General features: G+C 35.1%; 2 protein-coding genes and 3 long non-coding RNA genes across 5 annotated transcripts; 1 reads left to right on the top strand and 4 right to left on the bottom strand.

Moving 5' to 3' along the window:
• Positions 1–7,260: 7,260 nt before the first annotated feature.
• On the bottom strand, positions 7,261–9,344 carry LOC128670205 (uncharacterized). Its single transcript, XM_053745686.1, has 3 exons — positions 9,196–9,344; positions 8,899–9,030; positions 7,261–7,661 (listed from the first exon to the last, which is right to left on the bottom strand). The coding sequence occupies exons 1-3, from the start codon at positions 9,245–9,247 to the stop codon at positions 7,489–7,491; spliced, it is 357 nt and encodes a 118-aa protein (XP_053601661.1). The 5' UTR covers positions 9,248–9,344; the 3' UTR covers positions 7,261–7,488.
• Positions 9,345–10,228: 884 nt separating this feature from the next.
• Positions 10,229–12,864, bottom strand: LOC128670203 (uncharacterized). The gene is made up of 3 exons (XM_053745683.1): positions 12,741–12,864; positions 11,677–11,820; positions 10,229–11,193 (listed from the first exon to the last, which is right to left on the bottom strand). Exons 1-3 carry the CDS (start codon positions 12,817–12,819, stop codon positions 10,931–10,933), a joined length of 486 nt encoding a protein of 161 aa, XP_053601658.1. The 5' UTR covers positions 12,820–12,864; the 3' UTR covers positions 10,229–10,930.
• A 1,873-nt stretch (positions 12,865–14,737) lies between these two features.
• On the top strand, positions 14,738–16,748 carry LOC128670207 (uncharacterized). The gene is made up of 3 exons (XR_008404740.2): positions 14,738–15,416; positions 16,184–16,428; positions 16,557–16,748. It is a non-coding gene; the product is annotated as an uncharacterized LOC128670207 (long non-coding RNA).
• A 1,849-nt stretch (positions 16,749–18,597) lies between these two features.
• On the bottom strand, positions 18,598–22,098 carry LOC128670204 (uncharacterized). Its single transcript, XR_010369907.1, has 3 exons — positions 21,952–22,098; positions 20,002–20,145; positions 18,598–18,802 (listed from the first exon to the last, which is right to left on the bottom strand). It is a non-coding gene; the product is annotated as an uncharacterized LOC128670204 (long non-coding RNA).
• Positions 22,099–23,160: 1,062 nt separating this feature from the next.
• LOC135309724 (uncharacterized) lies at positions 23,161–26,760 on the bottom strand. Its single transcript, XR_010369908.1, has 4 exons — positions 26,567–26,760; positions 25,041–26,279; positions 24,231–24,365; positions 23,161–23,354 (listed from the first exon to the last, which is right to left on the bottom strand). It is a non-coding gene; the product is annotated as an uncharacterized LOC135309724 (long non-coding RNA).
• Between the last annotated feature and the right edge of the window lie 238 nt (positions 26,761–26,998).

Raw genomic sequence — 26,998 nt, 5'->3', positions numbered from 1 at the left:
TTTGATGGCACGGTTTTTGTAATGATATAGATTTCAAAACTTGTTTAACCACAGGATGTGAACCCAAAGTCCCTGAACATTCTACATTGCATAGAGTGGAAATTGCAGATTTATGTACTAAAATAGTGTTGTATGATAATTTATGTTGCAAATGTAACTCAGCTAAGTATTTAGCAAGGTCATTGCCATTAGGGCTATACGGGTCAATTCCCTGGTCTCTGGCCCACACTAACCATTTTTTCCAGGCGCAATCATATATTTTTCGAGTTGATGGTCTCCAAGATTTTTGGAGAAGACTGATTTGTTCATTACTCCAATCTTTTAAATTATTTACCCACCCCCACATTTCCACACTTCCAGTGTCATATGGTGCACATTCGGAGGTGGGAGGCCTGTCGTTACGTCTATTAGGGCTTCTTCTAGATTCAGAAGTGTAAACGGAGGGGCTAAAGCTCGTGCTTTCACATCTGCTCTCCAGAAAACTCGTTCCCATCGGGGAACCACTAGTAGGTAAATCCCCTGGCACTGGTTCAAATGACTTAATACCCTGGGAATGAGAAAAGGTGGGGGGAATACCCACGCCAGAGGATAATTCCAAAGCTGTGAGAATGCGTCGTGAAACAATGTTTGACGATCGTTCATGTCTAGGGAGACATAATTGATTACTACATGTGCGCGACTGGACGCAAATAGATCGATTAGGGGAATTCCCCATTTCTTGAATATTTTCTGAGTACTGTTGGGAAGGAGATGCCATTCTGGAGTTTGTCTCAACCTCGACAGATGATCGGCATGTCCATTGTACATCCCTGGGATGTGATGTATTTTTAGGTGTATTTGATATTCTTTGAGAATCTGATATATCCGGTAAGTCAGATTTAACAGAGGAGTCGATCTGGTACCTCCTTCGTGACGGAGATATGCTATTACGGTTCTGTTGTCGCACTGCACTAAAAGAGTGCTGTGACTCAGGCGTTGACAATGAGCTTGTAAAACTTTTAAGATTGCGAGCATTTCTTTTTGATTGCAATGAAGGTTTTGTTCGAAATGTGTCCAAAACCCCGATAGCGCTAGGTTGTCTAATCGAGCTCCCCATGCCAAATCCGATGCATCCGTGGTAAGGTAGTGTGAGGGTGGAGACACATGAATGAGCGATGGGCGCCTGCAGTTTAGCAACCACCACCTCAGATTCTCTCTGGCGTCCAGAGGGATCTTGTGTTGATACTTGGGATTTCTTTTCACTAAAATATTGAGAAGATTCAATAGAGCGCGATAATTCAGGCGACCCAGTGGTACAGTGAAGCTGGCAAAATTCAGGAGCCCCACTAGACTTTGCAAGTCCGCGAGATTTGTGCTGCCTCTTTCTAGCATCGATGTCAGTTTGGACGTCAATGAAGGGAGCTTTTCCTCGGGTAGTTGTTTCTGATTGATCCATGGGTCCCAATTGATGCCCAAGTATGTTAGTGATTTTGACGGCACTAGGATCGACTTGTTGTAATTTATAATCCATCCTAATGTCTCTAAAGTTTGTATTGCCAATCGAACGTGATGTTGAAGTGTGGTCCTGTCTTGATGAGCGAGCAAAAAATCGTCCAAGAACACCACTATCCGGACATCCTGCTGCCTGAGTACTTGGGCAATCCAGTTGGTTAAACTGGCGAAAGTTTTGGGTGCCGTACTCAGGCCAAAGGGTAAACAAGTCATCTCCAATAACTGGCCTTGATACATTAGCCGAAGGAACCTCCTGTGGCTGCGGGCGACAGGAAGATGGAAGTAGGCCTGTGATAGATCTACTTTGCAGAGCCAATCTCTCGGTTGCAAAAAGTCTGGAATTCGGGACATGTTGAGCAGCCGGAATTTTTCTGTCATTATAAATGCATTTAGTGCCTTTAAATTGAATATCGGGCGAGATGTCCCGTCGCTCTTGGGAACAAGAAAAATTGAGGATAGAAAGCTCGGTCCTGGCACTGCTTTTGCTAGGACTTTTTGGTCTATCATTTGGTCTATTATTGCAGATATTTCGTTTGATGGTGGCACACTTGGATGGTTCCTCAAAGCATCTATGTGAACCAAAGGTGGCTTGCGACAAAAGGGTATGCGATACCCTTTTAGAATCTTTAATACATAATTTGGAGCATTTAATTGTTCCCATTCGCGAATGAATTCTTTCAGACGGCCCGCTCGAAACTGCTTCGAGTCAGAATTTTTTTCGCTTATTATCATTGTTATTTTCTGACTGCGATGCTGACCTTTTTTGACCAGATTTGTTTTGACTTTGACCTCTTGAATTGGTACGAGAGGAATGGTTTCGAAAGGAATTTCGATTGTTCGGTGCTGTCGAACGATGATTATATCCTTGCGAAGGATAATGGGTATTGCAACCACCTTGCGGAGTTGGGTTATGGCAATGTGTGGCATGCGAGTAGTGCATGTTACTGCATGATCCATTGAAACAACCTTGCGTAGGTTTTTTGCGCGCAGCCCCCTGCGAGGAGGTGCTAGGTTTAGGCTCAGCCTGCGAGGTAGAGCTATTATTCTTTTTAACTGGCCAAAAACACTTACGGACTCCACCGGCCTTTTCAATCGCATTTGAGAATTTCTCAGGATTGAACAAATATGTAGCTGTCGGTGGTATCTTTTTTAAATGTGTTTTAACTAATGGGTCCTTAACTTGCTTTGTAACACAATCTCTACGCATCTGAAAAATTTCAGCTCTGTGGCCACAAATGATCTGCAATAAATCTGTAGATGTTTTAAGAAACTCTCCTGTGGAAAAAAGCTCATTAATTTTCCCGTGTAGGGAATCATAAGAAAGGTTATCAGAGTCCTTAGCCCAGCATAACAACTCCTGCAAGACTGTTTGCAATGAATCCCTCTGCTTGACAGCACACATTGTCAGGGCAGCGAATGCTCGGTCAGCATGTATCAAATGACGGGGGGCGTCATATTGTTTTACTTCCTCATTTAATTCAATATCTGTATAACCAGGAGTATGGTTATATAATTTTTGAGTTTCTAAATATCTTATTGCATTCCATTCAGAATTATCTAAATGTTGAAAATGATTAAGCAAGTTCAAATGCTCAGAAGAGGTTTTCGGCATGATTGGCTCCTTAAGTTTAGTTTCAATATTAAACGAAAATGGTTTTTCATTATCTTTAACATTATCGGGAGGCAATTCTGTAAAATCATTATACAAATTTTGGCTAACGCCAGACAGAATAGAAATAGCATCATTATCGGAATAATTATTAAGTGGCAAACTCACGGTTTGTTCATCTCTTCTCATTAATTGCTTGCGAAGGTTTCGTATTTCTTTTGAGAGTTTATGCACTTTACGATGAGATTTCCTTCTGCGCCCTCCTCTTTTTTTGAGGCGCTTACGGTCACATTCCGATGAACTCGTTGATGAAGAGGATGAGCTGCTACTAGATGAAGATGAACTGCTTCTATTACGAGAACGCTGCTTCTCTTTATTTACACCAGATGGTCCTGCCACTGGTTCTATTATTTCTTCATTAACATTCATGCTATAAATGTCGAAAACTTAATAAAAACAAAATATTTTTGAGGGTAGGAAAAGTATAAATTATTTAAATATAAATTTAAATCATTAGATAATCGAACGAAAATTCGTTAAAAGTTTATTCATTTACATAAGTAAACAATTATTGACAGGTAATCTATTTTTAGCTTTTAACTAAATTGAATATTATGACCGATACTACAGCCAATTCATATTTTATTGTCTCCTGTCATTAAATTGTCATCATCAAATTATAAAATTCATCAATGGTGAACGAAAATAGTAGAAAAATTGTAACTCACGTTCGTGTTGTAACCTTACACAATATTCACTACGGTTTCTCGACGTGAAAAGGTTTTTGAAGCACGTCTGCACACGGCGGGAAACAAGACGCCAATGACTATTGAAATGGGGAACTGTCCAACAACGGACAATCCCCACTGCCAGGTGGTGGGGGTGGAAATAGGGGGCAATATGGGGTAGAAAGAAATAGAAATAAAAGGCGGGAAAGGAAATGCCTATCTCAAATTAAATAAGCTTCGAATAACGGTCAAGTCAAATTAATATGTGAATTTAGTAGTTTTTATACTTTGTAAAATATAGATAACTTGAGCTCTATGACAGATGTCAAATTGTATGAAAATAATACTTGTGCCATGTACGTTTGACGTCAGTGTATGTGTGTGTGTGTGTGTGAAGTCTGTCACTGTCGCTCACATTTCGAATGTTCATCCTGCTGTCATAGGACTCAAGTTGTATTTTACAAAGTACGATAGTAGATTTATAATAAAAAATTAGCTACTTATTACGTACTTTCAATAGTTTAATAAAGTGCCTTTAGAACTGTATTATACAATACTAACTACGCTACGGAGCTTCGCTCCCGTGGGAAGTAGAAGTACCATATGTGTTATTTCCTGGTTATATTCTGCCCGTGTACCGAATTCCATAATAATCGGTCCAGTGAATTTTGCGTGAAAGAGTTTCTCATACATCCTAACAAACTCTGTAGGATTATTAAGACCAGAGTCTTATGATTAGAAATTTTATCTGTAAAAGAATAGAAAGAAAGAAAGAAAACATTTATTTGCCAAAAACATGAGTACAAATAGTCAAAATGAATTAGACCTACACGTTTTACCGAATATAGGTATGCAAATATAAATAAATAAAGAGGAGCATGCTATCCACTACAAATCCAAAACAAAAAAAGAATTATAATGTACTTATACTAGCCCTAAATTCTATCCGAGTCTATCATTAAAGAAATCATATTAATCAATATTATTAATTAAGTATACAACACAACATCGTTGAAGTAAATTAATATTTAAAATATGAATTACATAGTTACACGAGGTGAATTTGTCAAAGAAAACATAATTTAGAATTCTTCAATTTCAAATGGGACAGCTCAACAACGTCGCCGAACTCGGGACACATGCCGACGCGAATAATAGGTAGTATGAATACGCTTTTATTTAACGTAATGGAACACCAGCAATGTACCTATAGCAGCAATCCAGCAATATTCGGCAAACATTTCGACGACAGTTTGAAGCATCACATTTTAATGTTTTTAAACTTTATAGTGTAACGTTTTGCCTCAAGTCTACCGGTAAATTGTTCAAAGTTTTAATTGCCTGATATTGTTCTTGTTCAAACACATTTAAGTGGTTACTTCGCATGCTATCCCTTCTTTGACCCCTTCCAATTGGGGCAGATGTTTTTTTACACAATATAATAGTATTTGTGTCGTCAGCCAAAATTTTCTTTGATATTATTACAACCAATGTTTCATGGACTAGATCAGGCTATGGTTAATAGCAATTATAGTTCTATCGAATTCTGTAATTGACCTTTCTAATTCTGTAAATTCTTATTGTTGAATACCAAAAACTGTAGAAATGATAAGGATGATTAAAATATTTATCTCTGAAGTACCTGCCAGTTTTTCTCAAACTTATGCAAATTCAAATTCAAATCATTTATTCAGAAATTAGACCTTCACAGGCACTTTTTCTCGTCAATCTTTATATTTATAGTTATTTCTCACAAGCTGCAAACTACTGGCATTTCGAAACGACCACTGCTGAGAAGAAATGCCGAAAGAAACTCATTTGAACAGTGTTGGTCCCTATCATAAGCTATCATATGCTAAATAATATGCTACACTTTCAAACAATATTAAGGATGCTCTTCATAAACTTATTTAAAGAGAGACTTCTAATGTCATTCCAGCCCCAACTAATAATATAAATGCGAAAATAAATTTGTTTGTTACCACTTCACGCGTTATCTACTGGACCGATTTTTACGAAATTTGGTACAAGGGTAGAAAATAACCTGATATACAAGATTTATTTACTTTTATTATAGTTCTAGGGTTAGCATAGATAATTTTATTAAAAAGTCAGCTGTTGCTAGCGGCTCCGCTCCCAGAAAAATTATCCTATGTCACTCTCCAGCTTTTCAACTATTTCCGCATTAAAAATCACCATGCAATTCAATTGTTTTAATATGAAATAAAAATAAACAAACAAACATATATACGCATTTATAATATAGCATGTTACTATGGAAAAGGAATTATGTGAGAATTAGACACATTCACGGGTAAAAACATTTTTGAGTGATTCGCAGAGCGTTTCGACCGCTGCGACTGCGCGGTCATTACAATCCGACAATTTTCTTGACGAAGGAATCATTTCCAAGATCAATCATTCATAAAATTGACATTACTACAGTACAGAGTAATTAATGTATAGTCATATAGTAAAACTGATTCTTGTCTTTGTTAAAATTTGAAAAATTGTAATGACAGCGCGACCGCAGCGGTCGAAACGCTCTGCGAACCACCCTTTTTTATTTTCACTAGGACAGACTTACAGGAGACTGCACAGACTGTTAATAAATGAAAATAGAAAAATTTTAATACACGCTAAACGTGATATACTGCGCAACGTGATATATTGATGACACAAATTTATATTAATCTGTCAGAATACAGCATCAAAATCAGGTGGTCGTGATAGTTAAGTCCTTCTATGCATTCTGTCATAACCGCGCAAAAATTTGGAATTCGAGAAAGATTTTTTGCCATGTCCAAATTCGCCACTGCGGCTGTCTATTGTATACCAACCGTAGGTTGAGATCTCAGTGTTATTCACAAATTGAATTATTATTATTGAGAAATTAATATACTCGTCCTAATAAAGGTTATTTAAAAATTTACAAGGAGAGAGAAAAATAGAGAAAAATCAAACAGATAATTTTTGTGTACGTACAAATTTTTGAATTTTGTCAATCATCAAAAGCGATGTACGAAACTGTAAAAGCGTTCCCAAAAAGCGTTGAGGGTTGAAAATTTTGTACGGTACCCTCGGTGCGCGAGTCTAACTAATATTTGACCGTTTCTTTTTATTATACAGAACCCCTTTTTGGGAATGCTATGGTTACCTATTGTCCCTAGTCGGTCGGGTCATGATGGAAAATGATCTTTTTCTGATTGACCCGGGTCTTGGATGATCATCTATATATGTATTGGTTAAAAAATATAGTATCGTTGAGTTAGTATCCCATAACACAAGTCACGAACTTACTATGGGGCTACCTCAAACTGTGTTTTTTTGTACTTATATATTTAATAATATCCTGTCTTTGTACTCTTGGCGTGAACAGAAATAATCTCCCCGGGCATTACCTACTAGTGAATATGCAAAACTCATCCCAAATATAATGAATATAGTTTATTATTGTTGCTCTTAAAAGTTGTGTGTGTTCAAAATTGGTTACATTGTAAAACAAGTATGAAATAAGCCGTCGCCGGGTATGCATACAACGTGTAACATGATACTGTCGTGTAGACATTGTTTTGTAAATTTAAATAAGCAGAAAGAAGATAATTTTATTCATTTTATTTTGTTATAAGTATTGAAGACTGAAGCTCATTTAGTTTTTATTTAAACCCCTTGATGTGTTGGGTATTTCCATCTTAAACAGCAAAATACTCCTAAAATTACTTGTCCATTAGGGTGACAAGAATAAGGGCCACTTGTTAAACAGTTTTGGGCACTGATAAGTGTTGTGGGCATACATTCTCCACCTTTATACTCGCATTCGGTAGTGGCAGGTTCTGGAAATAAATTATATAACATAAAATTGTTACTTAGTGATTCTGGCGTAGTAGTAATTAGTTTTAAAAATAAATTATATTTAAATCCATATTTGGCGGACTAGAGAAAAAATATCAGTGCTCTGGACATGGTGGATCACTGATATAAGAACATTTCAATTCTTGGATGTTTATCTATATATGTATTTGTTATAAAATTATAGTATCGTTGAGTTAGTATCCCATAACACAAGTCTCGAACTTACTTTGGGGCTAGCTCAATCTGTGTGATTTGTCCTAGTATATTTATTATTATTTATTATTTCAATGTAATCTATACTATTATTATAATGAGGTAAGCGTTTGTGAGTTTGTATGTTTGAGTTTGCGGGTAATCACCCAAGCTACCGAACCTATTTAAAAAATTCTTTCACCGTTAGAAAGATACATTATCCAAGATTGCTATAGGCTATATTTTATCCCAAAATTCCCATGGGAGCGAAGCCCCGGGCAACATCTAGTGTTCTTATATCTGTGTCTTGTAAAGTAAATTATCTTAAATATAAAGATATTTTCTGATCTATCTACGGCTATCCTCCACAGTACTTATAATTATATCTATCGTAATCCTAACTAATAATAAATGCTAAAATAAGTTGGTTTATTTGTCTATTAATTTATTTCAATGTTGACCAAAAAAATTGCAATTTCTTCAAAGGGTAGTTTTTCGATTCGACTAGCACCCACTCTCATGTTTACAAAATTCCTTTAAGTATATGGTTTTTTATCATTATTATTTTAATATTAATGCTGAGATCAAAACTTCTCCTACGTGAGATATTTCTTAGCTATTTACAATTTACTGAAACTTTACATATGTGATTCCTCTGGGATCAATAATCGTATAAATCAAGGCTACTTTTCAGAAGAGCTCATATACGACAAATTCAAAAGTCTTTATTAAATTTAGAATGATATACATCACTTATTGACGTCAAAAAATTACTTAAACTAAGTCTACTGCCGGCTTCCAAAACGCAGGTGAAGAAGTTGCCCGGGGCTTCGCTCCCGTGGGAATTTTGAGATAAAATATAACCTATATCAATCTTGGATAAAGCACCTTTGTAATTGTGAAAGAATTTTTGAAATCGCTTTGGTAGTTTCGGAGATTACTCGCCTCAAACATACAAACTCTCAAACGTTTACCTCTTTATAATAATACATAAATAGAATTCTCTAATGAGATAACTGTTAATACCTTGATTACGGCAGCACATATAATTTGGATCGCGGCACGGCACCGGCAATATATCACTACAATGTCTCGCATTTTCAGAATTATTAGGGACACATTTTCCTCCCTGAGCAGTGCATGAATAATCCCATTGACCTGATAAATAAAGAGTAATGAAAAAAAGAACACCATTGAACATTTTGTTGGTAAATATGAGTATTCCAGAATTAAATTTATATAACCTTTTTTTAAATCTAAAGACTTAAGTTGAAATATAATAGAAGAAACAAATTATTGAAACATAAAAATAAAAATACTCACCGTTAGCCGAAGCAAGGACTGCCAAAACCAAAAATATAAGGAAAAACTTCATTTTGTTGCAAGTTTAAAACAAAATAATGTTTTGAGTAAAAATTACTTCATTTATATAAGAAAACGTGCTTAACATAACGAATTCTATTTATTATAAATTTTTTACGGGTCTAGTGTTTTACAATATTTATTTATTGTTGTAATTTTAGGCTTACCATAGGCAATTATTTATTGAAATGTCATCTATTTTGCTAGCGGCTCCGCTCGTAGCACAAATTATCCTATGCCATTCTCCAGAACTTCAACAATTTTCACATAAAAAATCACCACGAATTTCAATTGTTTTAATATGAAATAAAAATAAATAAACAAACGTGTATAAGTATTTATAATATAGCATAGAAGTATGAAAAAGGAATTATGTGACAATTAGACACGTACACGTGTAAAAACATTCTTATTATTTTCACTAGGACAGACTTACAGAACTCTGCACAGACTGTTAATAAATGAAAATGATATGATGAAGTAGAAAGTTTCATTATAACACACGCTCAACGTGATACGCTGCGCAAGGGCATATTGATGACACAAATCATAATAAATCATATTAATTTGTCAGAATACAGCATTAAAATCAGGTGGTCGTGATAGTTAACTCCATCTATGCATTCTGCCATAACCGCGCAAAAATTTGGAATTCGAGAAAGATATTTTGCCATGTCCAAATGCCATGCCATGGCCACTGCGGCTGTCTACTGTATACCAACCGTAGGTCGAGATCTCGATGTTATTCACAAATTGGATTATTATTATTATTTAAATTAATATACTTACTTGATAACTATAATTTACAAGGAGAGTGAAAAATAGTCCAAGAGATCATTTTTGTGTACTGAACCCCTAAATCTGACCCCCTAAGAGATGGTATTCAAATCTCGGGGGGTCAGATTTCTCTGTGGCAGACTGTTCATTGAATTATGTCAATCATCAAAAGCGACGCACGCATAGAGTATATGGATAAAATTGTAAAAACATGGTATGTACTGCATAATAAAATATATATTCTTATTGTAATAAACAAAAATTAAATCACAATTGTTGGTAAACATTTATCAATAATAAATTCATTGGTAATCAAAGACACGTTTCAATCATAATTTAGTTCGAATACATTGGCATATAGAAACAAATATATATGTTTTGTAATTATATTATTAACTTGTATCTAGAAATTTTAATTGTAACTAATTAGCGATAGAGCAGAGAGATAATATGTATTGAACATTGAAGAAGATCTAAAAGGACGAAGGTCGATCAGAAGGTTTGATAATATAACTCACGAGGGACAAAAATTATTGAAACACCAATCAATGTCTGAATATGTGCATTAAATAAATCTAAATTTATGCACTTACCAATATAACTCAATATATTTTTGACTGAGAACAAAACGTTGGATAAGGAAAGAATATTAGTATGCATTATTGAATGATAAATAATGCGTTAAACGTTAAGTCTAGCATTTTGAAAAAAAAATTCGTTATTTCGTGGAACAGACTTTCAAATGAGTAAATAAAAAGTGGTTCTTTAATGAAAACAAATTTTCTTTTTTTCGATTGTACTGTCGCGAAACTCCATTAAACCAAATATATAAGAGGTAGATACAGAGAATTGTGAAGAAAATTATATAGAATTTGTATAGATTTAAACGAATGAAGTAAACATCTTTTGTTACTACCGTTTAATTAGCCTTTGAACCCAATGGACTCGACTGGGATGGAGAAGCGCCTAATAGCATATTCTGAGGGTCATAAATTGGGTAAGTGTAAGGGGTTGGGGGGTACCGGTAAGGGTTGGAAGGGGGTTGGAAGCAGCATATAGCTGAACCTAAAGTGTACGGACATCTGTAAGGTAGCTCGGCAATGTCGCATTGGTTCGGATATTCTGAACTGAAGAATGAGTACTGGCATCTTCCTCCGTTGATAGTGCATTCATCCTGATACACTGTAAAATCAATAATTACGTTAATGAAATGATAAATTTGGATAAGATTAGATTATTGAGTCATTATCCAACTGAACTCTTAAATATTTATAATATAGCAACTCTTAAATAAATTTATATCTAATTATTAATTTTATATTCAAGTCTCATCCACAATTAGGGGATTGTCTGTCTGTCTCTCTCTCTCTCTCAACTGAGCGTTTTCCCGGTTGTATCTGCAGCTTTTGCGGAGCCCAGGGTCCGCTTTCCTACTTTTTCGTCTAATAATTAAGGTTTCGGCTGCACGGTCCTTGCGACTGTCGCCATAGGTCGAAGTCGCGACCAAAATCGTTTATTTTTTATCGAAGCCTGATTGGTTTAAAAAAAAAACGCATATCATCCTTGTATTGTATTGACGACAGTTATTCTCAATACTTTCATTGTAATGTTAATATTAGATTCACCATTTCACAATTAACACCTACTAAAGACAGAGACAAATACCTTTACGTTTCATACAGCAAAATCCTCCTACTGTACCACAAGAAAATGGCAAAGACACGTCGCATTTCGCCCATTCATCGGCCACAGCAGCCATACATTCGCCCCCTCTGAAGTCACATTCAGACTGTGGCTGTTGCCAGTGCTCTAAAAACATACAAAATAAATTTAAATATTGTAAAACATGGGTTAGAGTGAGATGGAAAGAACAACACCGACGAGAATATTCTTAAGGTTGAATGAATGGAAACAGGAGGAGCTCAATGGCGTGGAAGCTCAGTGGTTAGCGCGCTCGGCCTGTGATACCTAGTGGCGGTGAAGTTACTCTCACAATGGTCGGTCATTAGATTCTTCTTCATATTCGTATTCCAGATAGCTGAGGGTCGTTGTCGTTACCACGTGGAATTAAACACACAAAAACTTTCTTGGCATTAGTAATGGAGTGGTTTACCATTACCTTCTCCATTTTACACACAAGTTAACAATCAACCAGTGTGCAGATTTCCTCACGATGTTTTCCTTCATCGGAAGCAAGTAGTGGTCGATGTAAACAACTTATACATGAGTCAGATTAGTATACAAACTCACGTGGCACGAGTAGGATTCGAACCTGGGATTATTCGATCCAGGCGTCTTAACTATTACACCACCACCGCTTCGGTCATTAGATGGGTAACCAAAAATGTTATCTTGAACTCCTCCGTGCTTCGGATTCGGCCTTCTTATGAATGAATAAGATGGAAAGAACAAATTTTACAACAATTTAATCAAAGCTCTTATAACAATTTTTCATTTTCAAAAATTTAGCTTGAAAACTATGAAAATATAATCCGCTATATTGATTACATACATACGTCACGACTAATGTCTCAAACGGAATGAAAATATCAACTCAAATACCGACCATATTACTACAAAGAAAAAAAATATGAAACAAAACTCGACAGGAAAACTCCAACAGAAATACAATGGCATGTTTTTTGGAGCACATTAAAGAATATCGTTGTAATTTGCAGAAAAACGTGAATATATATTTTTAAACCTGAAGATTGAAGGTTTAACCTTACCGGCAATGACAGACACCACTAAAATCACGAAGAATAGACTTTTGCACAACATTTTCACATGAAGTAAACGCAGCAACATATCTCGGCAGTTTACTTATATAGCCCATCTGTTTTTGAACTAGATTAAATTTAAGTCTCGCTAACATATCGAATCGATCACATTTAATATGTTTCATTTTTGGCATTAATCCGACGATCGATACGCATACGACACGATTTGCAGTAATTTTGTTAATAAATCTAATCATTAAAAAAAAAAACTCATAAATTATGAGCTAGCCCCAAAGTAAGTTCGAGACTTGTGTTATGGGATACTAACTCAACGATACTATATTTTATAACAAATATATATTTAGATAAACATCCAAGACTCGGGCCAATCAGAAAAAGATCATTTTTCATCATGACCTGCCCGGGGATCGAACCATCGGTTCAGAGGCAAGCAATTTACCACTGCGCCACCGAGGTCGTAAAAAATAATACAATTAAGATACTACTCGACCGTTCTGGAAATTCTTTACCGTTTTTTTTTTTTTTGTGTTTTCGTTAGACAAAACGATGATTTTGCCAACAAGCTTCTCTTTATAATCCTTGATAAAAAAAAGTGATTCGTTATGTAGCTAAAGTGACAACACTGCTGGTCGGTTTAAATTCAAATTCAAATTCAAAATTCAAATTCAAATCATTTATTCAGAAATTAGACCTTCACAGGCACTTTTTCTCGTCAATCTTTATATTTATAGTTATTTCTCACAAGCTACAAACTACTGGCATTTCGGAACGACCACTGCTGAGAAGAAATGCCGAAAGAAACTCATTTGAACAGTGTTGGTCCCTATCATGCCAGATCGGCTTACCATTATTGTTTCTTACAATGTTTTTTTTTTCTTTCTAATAATATATAAAAGTACAAGTCAAAAGGTATATCAAAATAGGTTATGATTGTGATCCGAGTGCTGATTATAATATATATATATATATATATATATATCGATGTGAAACACAATTTAGATACCGAATACAAAATTACCGAAACAAAAACCGAACATGTGCCTTAGTATCAAAATGAATTCTATCTATCACGGAATTCCGAATGTGAAAACTTCATCAGGAATCCTAATTCGGACCCGAACGTATGCGGCCGCGCTAAATCTCTTTTCTAGCACGTCGTCCTGTAGGTGCGTGAGACAGCAGGACGTCCGTCTTGCGGACTGACGTCCCGCTCTATAATGAGACCGCTCCTTATCCTCCCGTGGTTATCATACAACTTGACCAAAGACAAATTCTTTATCAACATAGGCTTAAGAACATTAACTAAAAAGCACAATATCGGACAGACGGCGTTGGAAAAACTTAACATTTGTAAGGTTTATTTTTATCTTGCCACTGAACCGTGAGGTCCCGGGTTCGATTCCCGGTCGGGTCATGATGGAAAATGATCTTTTTCTGATTGGCCCGGGTCTTGGATGTTTATCTATATATGTATTTGTTATAAAATATAGTATCGTTGAGTTAGTATCTCATGACACAAGTCTCGAACTTACTTTGGGGCTAGCTCAATCTGTGTGATTCGTCCTAATATATTTATTTATTTATTATTGACCCCTGTCTTGTAGGTATTATGGAGTGTAACTGGGAATACGCGATATCTTAGCCTCATCGCCGGGCCTATGCCACGTGCACATTGGTCAAATTAAATAACGATGTTCTTGATGACAATGTTACTTGATCTAAATTAGCAAATTATAAAAGCTATCTTGTTTTACATCATTGTCAAATTTATTCGATAGCAACTTCACCGTGCGGTTGTCATGTGTTGCCTGATGGTAAGTACACACCACGGTCCATGCAACCCGATACGGGTTACCGGTGCGTGGTTTTTTTTCTGAAATGAATTTCATTAATTCCAGAAAACGCAAACGTTTTAGTAAGCGAAAACGAGCAACGTCTTTAAATATAATTAATTTTTCAAACATATCTAATTCATATCAACGTAATCTTTATGTTTTATAGGTTTATGTGTAAATTAAAGTTAGTTATTTTAGATTAAAAACATAGCAGTTTCGTTCTGGTGAGGAATGATATTCAGCAAATGAGAAATTATTATTCAATTTCACAGATTTAACTGTAATGTGGCTAAAACGGCGTAATTTCTATTTCGTCGAAGTAAAAACATTTTATTACATCAAAAACAAAATACAACATACAATTTTGAATAAGACAGCTAGAAAAATGTATTTAAAAAAAGCGTAGGTTTTTTTCTTTGCTCTCTGATCTGAGCGAAGTCCAGATTTCTTCTTCCGCCATACAGTATCGACATCTTTGATATGAGCACGTTGTAGACAGATACGATAGATGTATTTATTTGTTACATGTGCTCTTCGAAATCCGAGGTTCACTAATAAAAAACCTTGTACAAGCATGGCTATTAAAAATACATAAATTAAAAAAAAACATGACATTTGTTTAATTATCTTAACACGCAATTTTTAATTGAAATTAATCATTACATTGCTTCGATTGGACATACAATGGTGATTTTAATGATTGCAAATATTAGGTTAATAAAATTACCTATTAGTTAAAGTTAGTTTTGCTCATTATTTTTGCTAACGTCAAAAATGTGGATGATGAAGTTAATTTTTGTACTAATATTCGCTCGTGCAAATTCTTATAGTAAGCTTTTTCATTTAAATTAATTTAATTTTTTTTACACTATTTTATTCAATGTAATTTTGCATACCTCCGCAAGAGGTAAAATGCATAAGGGACATATTATTATGATCTAAACCTTTTGTACCTACATTTTATGCAAATAAATAAATTAATTGATTGAACTTTGATGAAATGATTTCTAATTCCACACTCGTTAAAGAAAACGATGTTTGCCATAAGTCGATCTAAATATTTTCAGACTGTTTTGGCTGAGTTTGTCTGTTTGTCTCTATCATAAGAGTTTTTAACTTTGTATTAATTATACTTAATAATATATAATAATAGTTAAATTATCTTTACTTGTTACGGAACTTAAAACGTCATGGAAAATGGGACGGCACGCGTTGCAGAAAGCGGAAGTGGGAGTCGGAGCGGGAAATGGGAAGGAGACACGTAGTGGGAAACGGGACGGGACACTTTGCGAAAAACATGATGGCACATAATATGTAGGAAACGGTACGGGATATCTACATTACATAGCAGGAAGCGGGATTGGACACGTTTGCGACGAGACACGCAGCGGGAAACAGGAAATTTAACTAAAGATGAGAAAAAATGCGAATTTGAATCACATATGTTTCCCACCAGTCTTGCAAAAAATTACTGAGATTTTGCTATGAAATTAACGCGGGCGAAGCTGCGGGCTAAAGATAGTATATAATAATAATGTAATAAATTATCTTTACTTGTTAACATTATCAAAATCATGTCAAATTTTTATGTTTTAGTTACACACTTATCCGCACTGCCAAGAACTGAATGTCAAAAAAACTTTGGGAAGTGTCTTCCAATATTACCTGGAGTTCCTTGCAACAGATTGCCATACGACTGCGGTGGCATAGGCACTTGGTGTTGCGATCTATTACCACTCAAGTACTATCCATGATATACCACTTCAGCTTCCACTAACACGGAAAGCGTCTGCGAAGAAGGTGACGTTTCTCCAAATGTGCAGACTTAGTGCAAATCACAGGTAGAAATAAAAACTTAAATACATAAAACATGTTATTTATTATGAACGAATGAATGAAATTGCTTGACATAATCCAATAGTTCATCTGCTCGCCTGTTTTTAGTACCCAATCATATGTACTCTGGCAGATTCTGAAGAAACTATCTGAGGTGGCTCAATTCTGACAAGAAATAATTTAGTAGCCGGATTTTCGGGTTTTCCATCGACGCGCAATGAGGAAGATAATGTATTTTAATTCGGTCACATCGTTTCTCCAACAAATCTGGTCCAAGGATGATGTCCAGATTCAAGTACTTCTTGAATGACGATATTTATAATGATTACAAAATAGATTTGGCAGCCGGCAGCTGGATGGGTCGACGATGTAATGGAAATTGCTAGTAACAACTGGATAAGGATGGCTCAGGACAGAGAAGGATGTAATAATTATTTCTCTCTCATCTCCTCATTTTCCCGGTGCATTAAAGGCTGTGACACCGCGAAGCCCATGTTCTGCGTTTAAATAACCTTGAAATTTTGTAATTTGAGAACCGGCCGGTCGCCTGACGTCAATTCTCCTTGGGAGTACCATTGTTGCCTGTGCTTTGATAGCCTTATGCGACATCCACAGGAGGATATGGAGTGGTGCAATTCTAGCCACACGTCAATATTTTAATGATTATTTATAACAAACTTAACAAACCAATTAATTGTCTGCCATTTAAATCGACATCAAAGCCAACACTTCTTGGGTTTGCCCCTACTGCCATGGCCAGGCCTGTCACAGCCAGACATTCATTCTCTACGTAATTTGCCTATGTATGACATATAAATATTGCAATTACACGGCCGTAATACATGGATATTAAAATATAATATAATAATATAAATATTATGATGTAACGGATCACAAACTATACTACGTGACATTACGTATTTGCGAGGCAAATTAATAGCTATACACAACTTTTGCAGGCAATATTACTGAAAGGATATAGTATAAAATGCACAATATTTCTATCTTTTCGTGTCTAAAAGCCATCAAAATTTAAACCGATAAGTGGCCACAGGAATCTTCCTGTCGTTGGTCTCCCAATAAGTAACCACAGAAACCGACCTACCAATAGCCTCATTTTTGTTCTACTAGCTTTTATCCCGCATTTATTTCGTCCGCTCATAACATAATATAATCGATATTTCGGGATCTAAGCAGTGATGAAACCTAATTGCATATTTTTTTGACGACCTCTGTGCCCTTAATGGTCATCGTACTAGGTTGATGGAAAATTATCTATTGGCTTGGATGGTTATCTTATCGATATATGTTATGAGCATCGTTGAGTTAGTATCCCATAACACAAGTCTCGAACTTTGTGGCCAACTCTGTTAAATCTTAATTCAACAATTTATTTCTATCTAATCAAAATAACGGTATCTACTAAGTATGGACAAATATTTCCAACACTGTAGTATTTAACCTACATTTTTAACAAATTGTATACAATTTTCGAATTACGTGGTTGGTTACAAAATTATGTATAAATCAATAAATATAAATAAATAAATATATTAGGACAAATAACACAGATTGAGCTAGCCCCAAAGTAAGTTCGAGACTTGTGTTATGGGATACTAACTCAACGATATTATATTTTATAACAAATACATATATAGATAAACATCCAAGACCCGGGCCAATCAGAAAAAGATCATTTTCCAACATGACCCGACCGGGGATCGAACCCGGGACCTCTCGGTTCAGAGGCAAGCACTTTACCACTGCGCCATACTAGCCTCTATCTATTATAGTCCACTCGTTCTTCTAAGGTGACGGTAAGGTTTTATTTAGAGCTCACTAGACTACCTAGGCTTTTTGCTTGTGACAGATCAGTTAGCAACGTCGAAAATCAACATATTCACATATGTATAAGTACAATATTTTGGGACTTTATCAACATCAGCAACATCTAAACTGTGTTATGTTAAGATGGCATGTAGCTGAAGTCAAAATCTTTCTTTCGTTTTACATGTTTCTTTTTATATTATCGGCTGTGGAGCCCAAAGTCTGCGTAAATAATAACCATTAATTTTCACAGAATAACGATTGAAACAATAAAATAAAGATACAGAGTTACAAAGTTGAAAATAAAATTATATGCGCAAAGGGCTACGAAAAAAATGTTTTAAAAATTCGTTTTATAGTGATTTTATTTATGCAATACATAGCGTATTATACAAGGTTTCTGTATCATAATACATAGTCGTTGTTACATTGAAGGGGCACAGCACATAGCTCCTGTCCTATTACAACTGTAGTTCAACCCGATACCAGACTTACATTGTGAGCCGAAGTAAAAAGGTTCACACACTCCACCATTTTCTTCGCATTCGTTTTCTGTGAAAAGAATATAAATCTATATTTTTTTTTTTTTTTTCTATCCTGCATTTGTGTCCCACTGTCGGACAAAGGGCTTCCTTTCTATCCCTATTTTTTTTGAAATAACATTTACTATAATGAAGATATCAGATGAAATATGGAAAAAATTGTACCAAATTTCTAGATGAAAATACACCATAATTTTTTAATTCTGCATAATAATAATAATATAGGCAAGACATAAAAAAATCGAAATCCTAAATTTAATCCAAAGAAATCTATAATGAATGGTTATAAAAATTATAGTGTGCCACCTGACTTCTGTCAGTGTCAGTGTGTCTGAGTGTGACACACTGACGCTTCATAGTAAAGGTAGGTTTAGTGCTGCACTGAAAATCGACTTTGTATGAACCACTGCAGCATTGGTTCACACAAAGTCGATTTTCATTGATAAATTCTGACAATTCATTTTTTTTTACGTATGCCAGTGTCATTGCACGCGAGAGCGAGAGAACACGATAAACTATGAATTGGAATAATTGAAGTTTCAAACTACGTCCATAAATTCATTGATATTTTGGGATAGACGCGAACCTCGATAACTTTGGTGATGAACGATAATATTAAATTTTGATTACTCACATGTATTAATAGGGACTTTGAATTTTTTGGCATAATTAAAAATTTATGGAGTATAAACATTATCGCTGCTTTTAAGGTCAAGTTCTTCAGTTCTATTCACGACTAGCTTTTGACCGCAACTTCGCCTGCGTTTATTTCGAGCGTCCATCATCATCAGAGCGAGGCTCTTGTCGGTGGAGTTCCTTCCAATGTTCTCACTCAAAAGCAGACTCCTTCACTTCATTTCGTGCGTCTTCTCATGGCTTATTATTACATAGATATCTCAGGATCTAAGTAACGTATCGTGATGAAACCTATACCAGTTTTTAAGTTAGACTGTCCGCTATACAACTGTACAAACCGCATTAAATTCCATCCAGTAACTTTTGCGTGATACGCCAACTAAACCCCCCATAGATATTTTTTTTTAATATCTCCTTTGTACAGATATAGCCCACTTACAGTTTCTAAGAATGTTTATAAAGAAGAATTGATAGCAGACAAACATCGGGACAGGATAAATAAAATCTTGTGTAAAAGTAAAAGTATCACAACACAATTCAATAATAATCTATGATACGATTCAAACGACTTACTACGTTTGCAACATCTGAGTCCATAAAGGGTACAGCTATATGGTAAGCTTTCACCGGATTTGCAGTGACTAAATTGGAGTAGAGGTTCGCACGTCCCTCCAAGCCTGGTGCATTCTGATGATCGCAATCTTTGCTGACTCTGAACTAAAATAAAACCAAACTGTTTAATGTACAACCTGCGCAAGAGTGTCATTTTATAGACAGGCTTGGAATTTTATTAATAAAGACCTGCTGGATCGCATCTGCATCGATTTATACATGTCGCGAAAATAGTTTCACTAGATTTCTGATCGCAACTGATCGGTAAACCAACATTGCCGTTGGCACAATATTAAGTTCTGAATTTAACTTGCAACCGAAACCGAACCTTCAAATTATCCTTACATAAAATATTAAAAAATTAATTGCTTTAATCACGTGACATATAGAAAAACTATTAAAAGTAGATACTTAATTACATTTATAATATAACTAGCTTCGCTCTACGGCTTCGCTCCTGTGGGAATTTCAGGATAAATTGTACCCTATGTATTATTCCAGGTTATATTCTACCCATGTACCAAATTTCATAAGAATCCGTCCAGTAGATTTTGCATGAAAGAGTAACAAACACACATACATACACACATCCTCACAAACTTGCGCATTTATATTATTAGTACGATTATTATGGTACTATTAGCACCAGAGGATATGTCAAATGTGTTACTAATTATGTCGAATAATTTTATAGTAAATTCTTATGATGTATGAATTCAATTTTGTTATTCTATGAGTCAATTTCATCGGATTTTTTAAAGGATTGCGAAGATATCAAGAATTTATCTTAGTACGTACGAGTATTATTATAATTTCTATTAAAACTATGAAATGAAAGTATAGAATTAGTAAATGCTACTATTGTATAAATAAATAAATAAATTTATCATAAATGCAAAAGTAGTTTGTTAATTCCTCAAGCTTATCTTCTTGAATTTCTGCATATAACGAGTATTAAGTAATATAGTTATAATACAAATAAATGTAAATAATTATATTTCTATATCCTGATTTAAATTATTAGTTAATGTTTATGGTGATCAGGTAAAGGGTATGTGGCGACATCTACCACGCCACATGTAAAAAGCCGACCAAATGCAACGAATAACAAGCCACACAAGTGATCCAGGACACTACGGACAGATGGCACGACGGTCGACTCACTATGGACAGCTAACAAGCCTAGACCGCGCAGACAGTGCGTTTTCGATTGGAAGCATAAATACAACTTCCGACATGACACCGTCGGAGCCGTGCGGTTCCTCAGACGCAACACCTAGCCTGGCGGGAAGATCTACCCTTTGTGGCGGTCGAGCATAATCACCTAGCTCCCGCTACAGTATATATTAATGTTTATCAGTAGATAGATGGACAGATAAAACATTTATTTGTAAAACAACAACACAATACACAACCAGACTAAAAATAAAACACAAGGTATATTCACAAAGCACAATTGTAAGTTGTTAGTATTCTGTGTTGCAGCAATACAAAAAGGCCCATCTCAGTACACATGTCACCCAGGGGGCGATACACTGATTTTCAGATGAGACCTGAATCAGTGTGCGAACGGTGTGCGTGTGTGTATATTAACAGTGAGGAAGGAGATTGATATATAACTACGATTTATATATTACTTATACAATAAAAAATGACTATAGCTACATACACGTACCCAATATAATAAATAAAGAAAAAAAATACCAGTACCATAAATATCGTTATTTTTTACAAAGAACATTTTTTTTGTGCAAAGAAAGTTTTATGAAAATAAGTAAGTAGTAGCTTTATAACTACTTCTATTTTCGTATTAGTAAATTTGTATTTAATATTTTTTAGTTTCATATTTACACCTGGTTGTGTATGTAAAAAAAAATATTATCTAAAATCTGATCTAAAATCTGATCTTACCTTGAGCAGTCGCAAATGCTGCGACGATAAGAACTAGAAGAAACTTCAAACCAACGAACGCCATATTTAAAACGTGAAAAATAAATAAAATCCACAATAAATTTTCGCAGCTTTTATTATTACGAAATTCGATACGGTGATGTGACGAATTTTAAGTCATGTTCACTATAATTTGTTTTAAAAACGTGTTATATAGTAATTGATTTTATGTTAATCAAAATAAAATTATACTATTTAAGTGTGAGTTGGACTGTCAACAACACCATTTAGATTTCAGAACTTTAGTACAATGAGTCCCTCTGTTGCGTATCTCTGATATTAGATGTCCTCAAGTTGATTGGCGTTATTTCTTTAGATATAACGATAAACTTGTATAATGAATTTATCAATTTTTTCAAATCGAGTGTTGATAATATGTTCTAGATATTTTTATTATTTTATAATAATATCACCATGACCCTGATTTGAAAAAGAAAGCCGATGCAGCAAATGCTACAGCTCTAATGGACGAGATTGTCAGGGGACATTAACCCTCCGCAACGAAAGAAACCTAACAATTATAACTCAAACTGTGTGGGTAAGGTCAGATAGAGCTTGTGAGCACATAAAGCGGAGCGAGCGAAGTGAGCGAAGTTTAAAATTGTGTTAAAAAAGCTACTATACGAAACAAATAGATTTGGACTGCTCTCAACAAAAAGTAGGATACGTTGTTGTGAATTCATTATGGAACAACTACCTATATCCTTATATAATTATAAAACAAAGTTCCTGAGGAAAGTTTAGTGGTGTAATTTATTATTTATTATTAACACGTGCGGTCCGTCCCGGCTTCACTTGGGTAATAAATTATACACCTAAATCTTCCTTAGGAACCACGCTATCTATTGGTGAAAACCGCAAGAAAATCCGTGCAGTAGTTTATGACTTTATCGCGAAAGTCTGTTCGCGATAAACTGGCAGATGCGGAAGCGGACTTTCGTACAAGCCATACAATGGCTTGCGCAGCAGACGATTGGTTGCTTCACAGTACGTATTGTTGTATTTAGTTGACAATAAATCAAATTTCAATAAAATATTCTATATATTCAAAAGCAAAATATTTATTAACCACGATTGTAATAATTAGAGTTTTTAGATAAAAACTCTATTTTAATTGAAATGTTATGGGTAAGACTGTTCACACAATGAGACTTCTAAGAAAATACGAAATTTACTAACATAGATGTATTAGGTTTATCTGCCTACAGATATTCTGTCATTTTGTAACAAAACAGGGTTTTTGCAGCATTGCGCTCCCGGTCCACACTCGTAGTTCAAATTTATTAGGGATCGGCAAATAGAACCCCAGTAAAATGGTTCACACACTCCATTCTTTGACTCGCACTCGGTGTGTCGCAAATAAGCTTTAAAAAAAAAACTTTTATCAAAAAAATCACACATAATATCAATTATTGATAAATCAGTCCTTCGCAGGCACGTCTCGGTTGTATTTGCAGTCAGTCAAAACCTGCCAATCAGCAATGAGACCGCGTGGTAGGACATGGCTCATTACTCTTCATCCATCCGTAAGATAAGCCAGTGCCACAGCGTAGGGACGTTAAAATGGCTGATAATAATGATGAACAAATTAATGAGTCTTTCGTTATATAATAGGCGGTATATCTAATAGTTGAAAAATGCCTGTGAAGGTAAAATTTCAGAATAAATGTTAATTTTTAAATTATCGATAATGGTGTCAAATTTTATTCAAGTCAGCTGTCATGACTTTTATGTAGTTAACCAGTGTACAATATCAATCAAATATACGTGATGGTATATGAAAACGATTTACACAAGAGTAAGATGGCGTATATAAACTCTGTGGCAGCGGTGGGATAGGATTCAAATTGGGAATCTTTTGATCCCGGGCGAATTTAATTGGACCACAACCATTTCTAAATAAACGTTTGTTTTTATGTATGCATAAATACACATGATTATTTCATATATCATAATCTTTTGCCCGTGCCCGAAACAAGGTTTTTCTTTAGTCATTGACCCATCTAACTATCGGATTTGTCTTTTACGTTGTACCACTTTGTTAGTATCTTACTCCATCTATCATCACCTCCTTTCTATGAGTTCCGCCCATTTGAGATCTATAACGAGTTTTCCGATATCCTTTCGTCGATGAATTATAGAATTCAATATACAACAAGATGAGTTAAAAACACTTTCTTGTAGGTTTTTAACATGCATGACCTCTCCAGCGATTTTTGCACTACTCATCTACTACTTACTTGTAGGTAAAGAACGCTTGCAACAATAACTTCCAATATCTGGACTGCAAGAGTATTTCAAAAAAACACGTGAATTGCAGGGAAAACCACTAGGTATACACTCTCCTCCCCGCTCAATACAAAGGTTTCTTATATCTGTAAATAGTAAATTACTGCTACTCTGCAAAAAATTGCAGTAGTTTGGACAATCAGACTACTAACCGAACCACTGCAACATTCGTTCGCTGTTTTATCGATCATCTCTCTCATCTGAGCGTTTTCTGGTTCCTTTCTCAGTCGTTGAGCGTCGGAACCCAGGGTGTGTTTTTCTACTTTATTGTCACTACTTCGGTCGTTAGCATCCCTAGTTGTTAGACAATTGTTACGCATATCATCCTTGTCGACATGTGTTTTAAGATCCTGTTTGTCACATCTTTCTTTTCGAGTGTGTTAATTGCTAACAGTATTGTCAGATTTTATTCAAGTCACCTAAAAGCATCTGACTTAACTTTGACGACCGCATCTAGTGGCAAATAATCGCATACACATACTAGTGAACTTAAACTGCCAACCAGTGTGCAGGTCTCCTCACGATGATATCATATTTTTGTAGATACCTTATCGTATGCCGGCTTTTACAAGGGCAGATTATCGAAACCTGCCGGGTAGATGGTATTGAACAGTTCTGTCACGAGACAGAACTGTTCAATATAGGTGGTAGGCCGGCAGGTTTACTAGTTATGTAGCTCATCTAGCTTATCAAGATAACTTAGAATAAACAAATGTCAATGCTATTCTACAATCTTCACCTTATAATAATTAGGAGCTTACCTCCCAGGGCGAACCCAAATATTGCAAGGAAAATAACGAAAACAAACTTGGAAACAACAAATGACATGTTTAAAACTAATGAGAGAAGTAAATAAAATCGTTAATACACACCACAGCTTTTATTGCCAATGTAATTAGGTGTGCTCGTGTGACGAATTTGATGACATTTAAAAATTAACTTAACATAATTTGCTTTTAATATATGTATAGTCAAGTTAGGTTGTTAGATTGCCGTGGACTTTTTACAAGTGCCAAAAGAAATTTACTTAAATAATTGGCGTGATGTTGACAACACGGGGATTTTAATACGCATGGCCCCGTATACTCGTTATTCTGCGTTGTTTTGACGTCCGTTGACGGAAAACGTACAAGAGCCATGACACATTGTCACTTTGCGTAGTTAGAGCTGAGTCCCGCTGCGTTTTGCTTGGGCTTCGCCGTTTCATTCATTTCGGATGTGTTAGTGCTAATTCTGGTCTGTCAGATTTTATTCAAGTTACCATTAGTCAATAACCCTATACTGTGCGTGGCCCAACGTGGCGTAAATTAGTAGGTACTCCGTAGTACCTCCTACTAATTCCGCGGGCCCAACACACACTTGGCCGGTTATTAACATAAAAATTTCGTTTTTATCACAAAACTAATTTAAAGTTTGACAGTAGATAAATCACATGATTTTCCTGTTATCTTGATTCTGAAGGAAAATTTTAATAAACAATATCTTATTAAATTTGTTGACGACCTCGGTGGCGCAGTGGTAAAGTTCTTGCCACAGAACCGAGAGGCCCCGGGTTCGATCTTCGGTCGGGTCATGAAGGAAAATGATCTTTTTCTGATTGGCCCAGGTCTAGGGTGTTTATCTATATATGTATTTGTTATAAAATATAGTATCGATGAGTTAGTATCCCATAACACAAGTCTCGAACTTACATTGAGGCTCGCTCAATCTGTGTGATTTGTCCTAATAAATTTATTTATTTATTTAAATTGTTTTATTCGTGGCATCTAGTTTTATTATAACTGGTGAAACGTTGCAATCAAATTAATGGATTCCTCTGTAGTATTTTCTTTTCTTTTTCCCTCTTTTTGATTTATTTTTATTATTAACTAAACTTCTGCAGCAGAAAGATCCGATACCATAACAGGCATACTTCATCCGTCCTAATTCACATCCTCTGTGTGAGTAGAAAGATTGACATTGCCCTCCATTATGGTCACATTCTGTTCCCTTCAAGTTTCCTATGAAATAGAAATAAAAATACAATGATTATATTTTTACACTTAACTCCAAAATCAACATTTTAAATATATGAATAATTTCACACTGGAGTTCTAAATTGACATTAGAAATTAACTTATTGTTATAAAACATTGATCAAGGAAACAAATCGTAGATTAAAAAAGCAAAACAGAGATAATGGAATTGGTACCTACGTTATTACGGCTTCCAGTATTTACTACACTGATTTTCGTGATAATATTCTTTTTGTTTTTGTGAAACATTTTTTTTTAAATATATTACTTACCGGAGAAACTTTATTTAAAAATAATTACAAGGAATATAATTTTCAACCACATTTTATAACTAATTGGTTGGGAATGGTAAAAGTATTGAAGAATCATCATTTTTTCAGAAAATATCGCTAAGGTAAAATTTCGCGGCGGGCGATGTGTTTGATACTTAGAAGAATTTGATAAAAATAAATTGTTTATGCTTGACACATAATTACTATTTAGTCATGGAAATAACATTGAACATTTAATATTACATATTTGTTTTATACTTAATGTAAATTTAACATATTATACATATTAACTGTTACCTGCAGCTTCGCCCGTCGAACAAATGACAAAAACGTAATTTCTTTTTATAATAGCAGCGCCATCTATCGACGAGATGATTACTTACAGCAAAGCACTTAATGTTGTACTTCATTAAGAGTAAATATATTGTATTT

The sequence above is a fragment of the Plodia interpunctella genome, chromosome 5 (assembly GCF_027563975.2).
Source record: "Plodia interpunctella isolate USDA-ARS_2022_Savannah chromosome 5, ilPloInte3.2, whole genome shotgun sequence".
NCBI lineage: Eukaryota > Metazoa > Arthropoda > Insecta > Lepidoptera > Pyralidae > Plodia > Plodia interpunctella.
The sequence above is the reverse complement of the archived record's forward strand: the minus strand, read 5'-3'. Positions and strand labels throughout refer to the sequence as shown.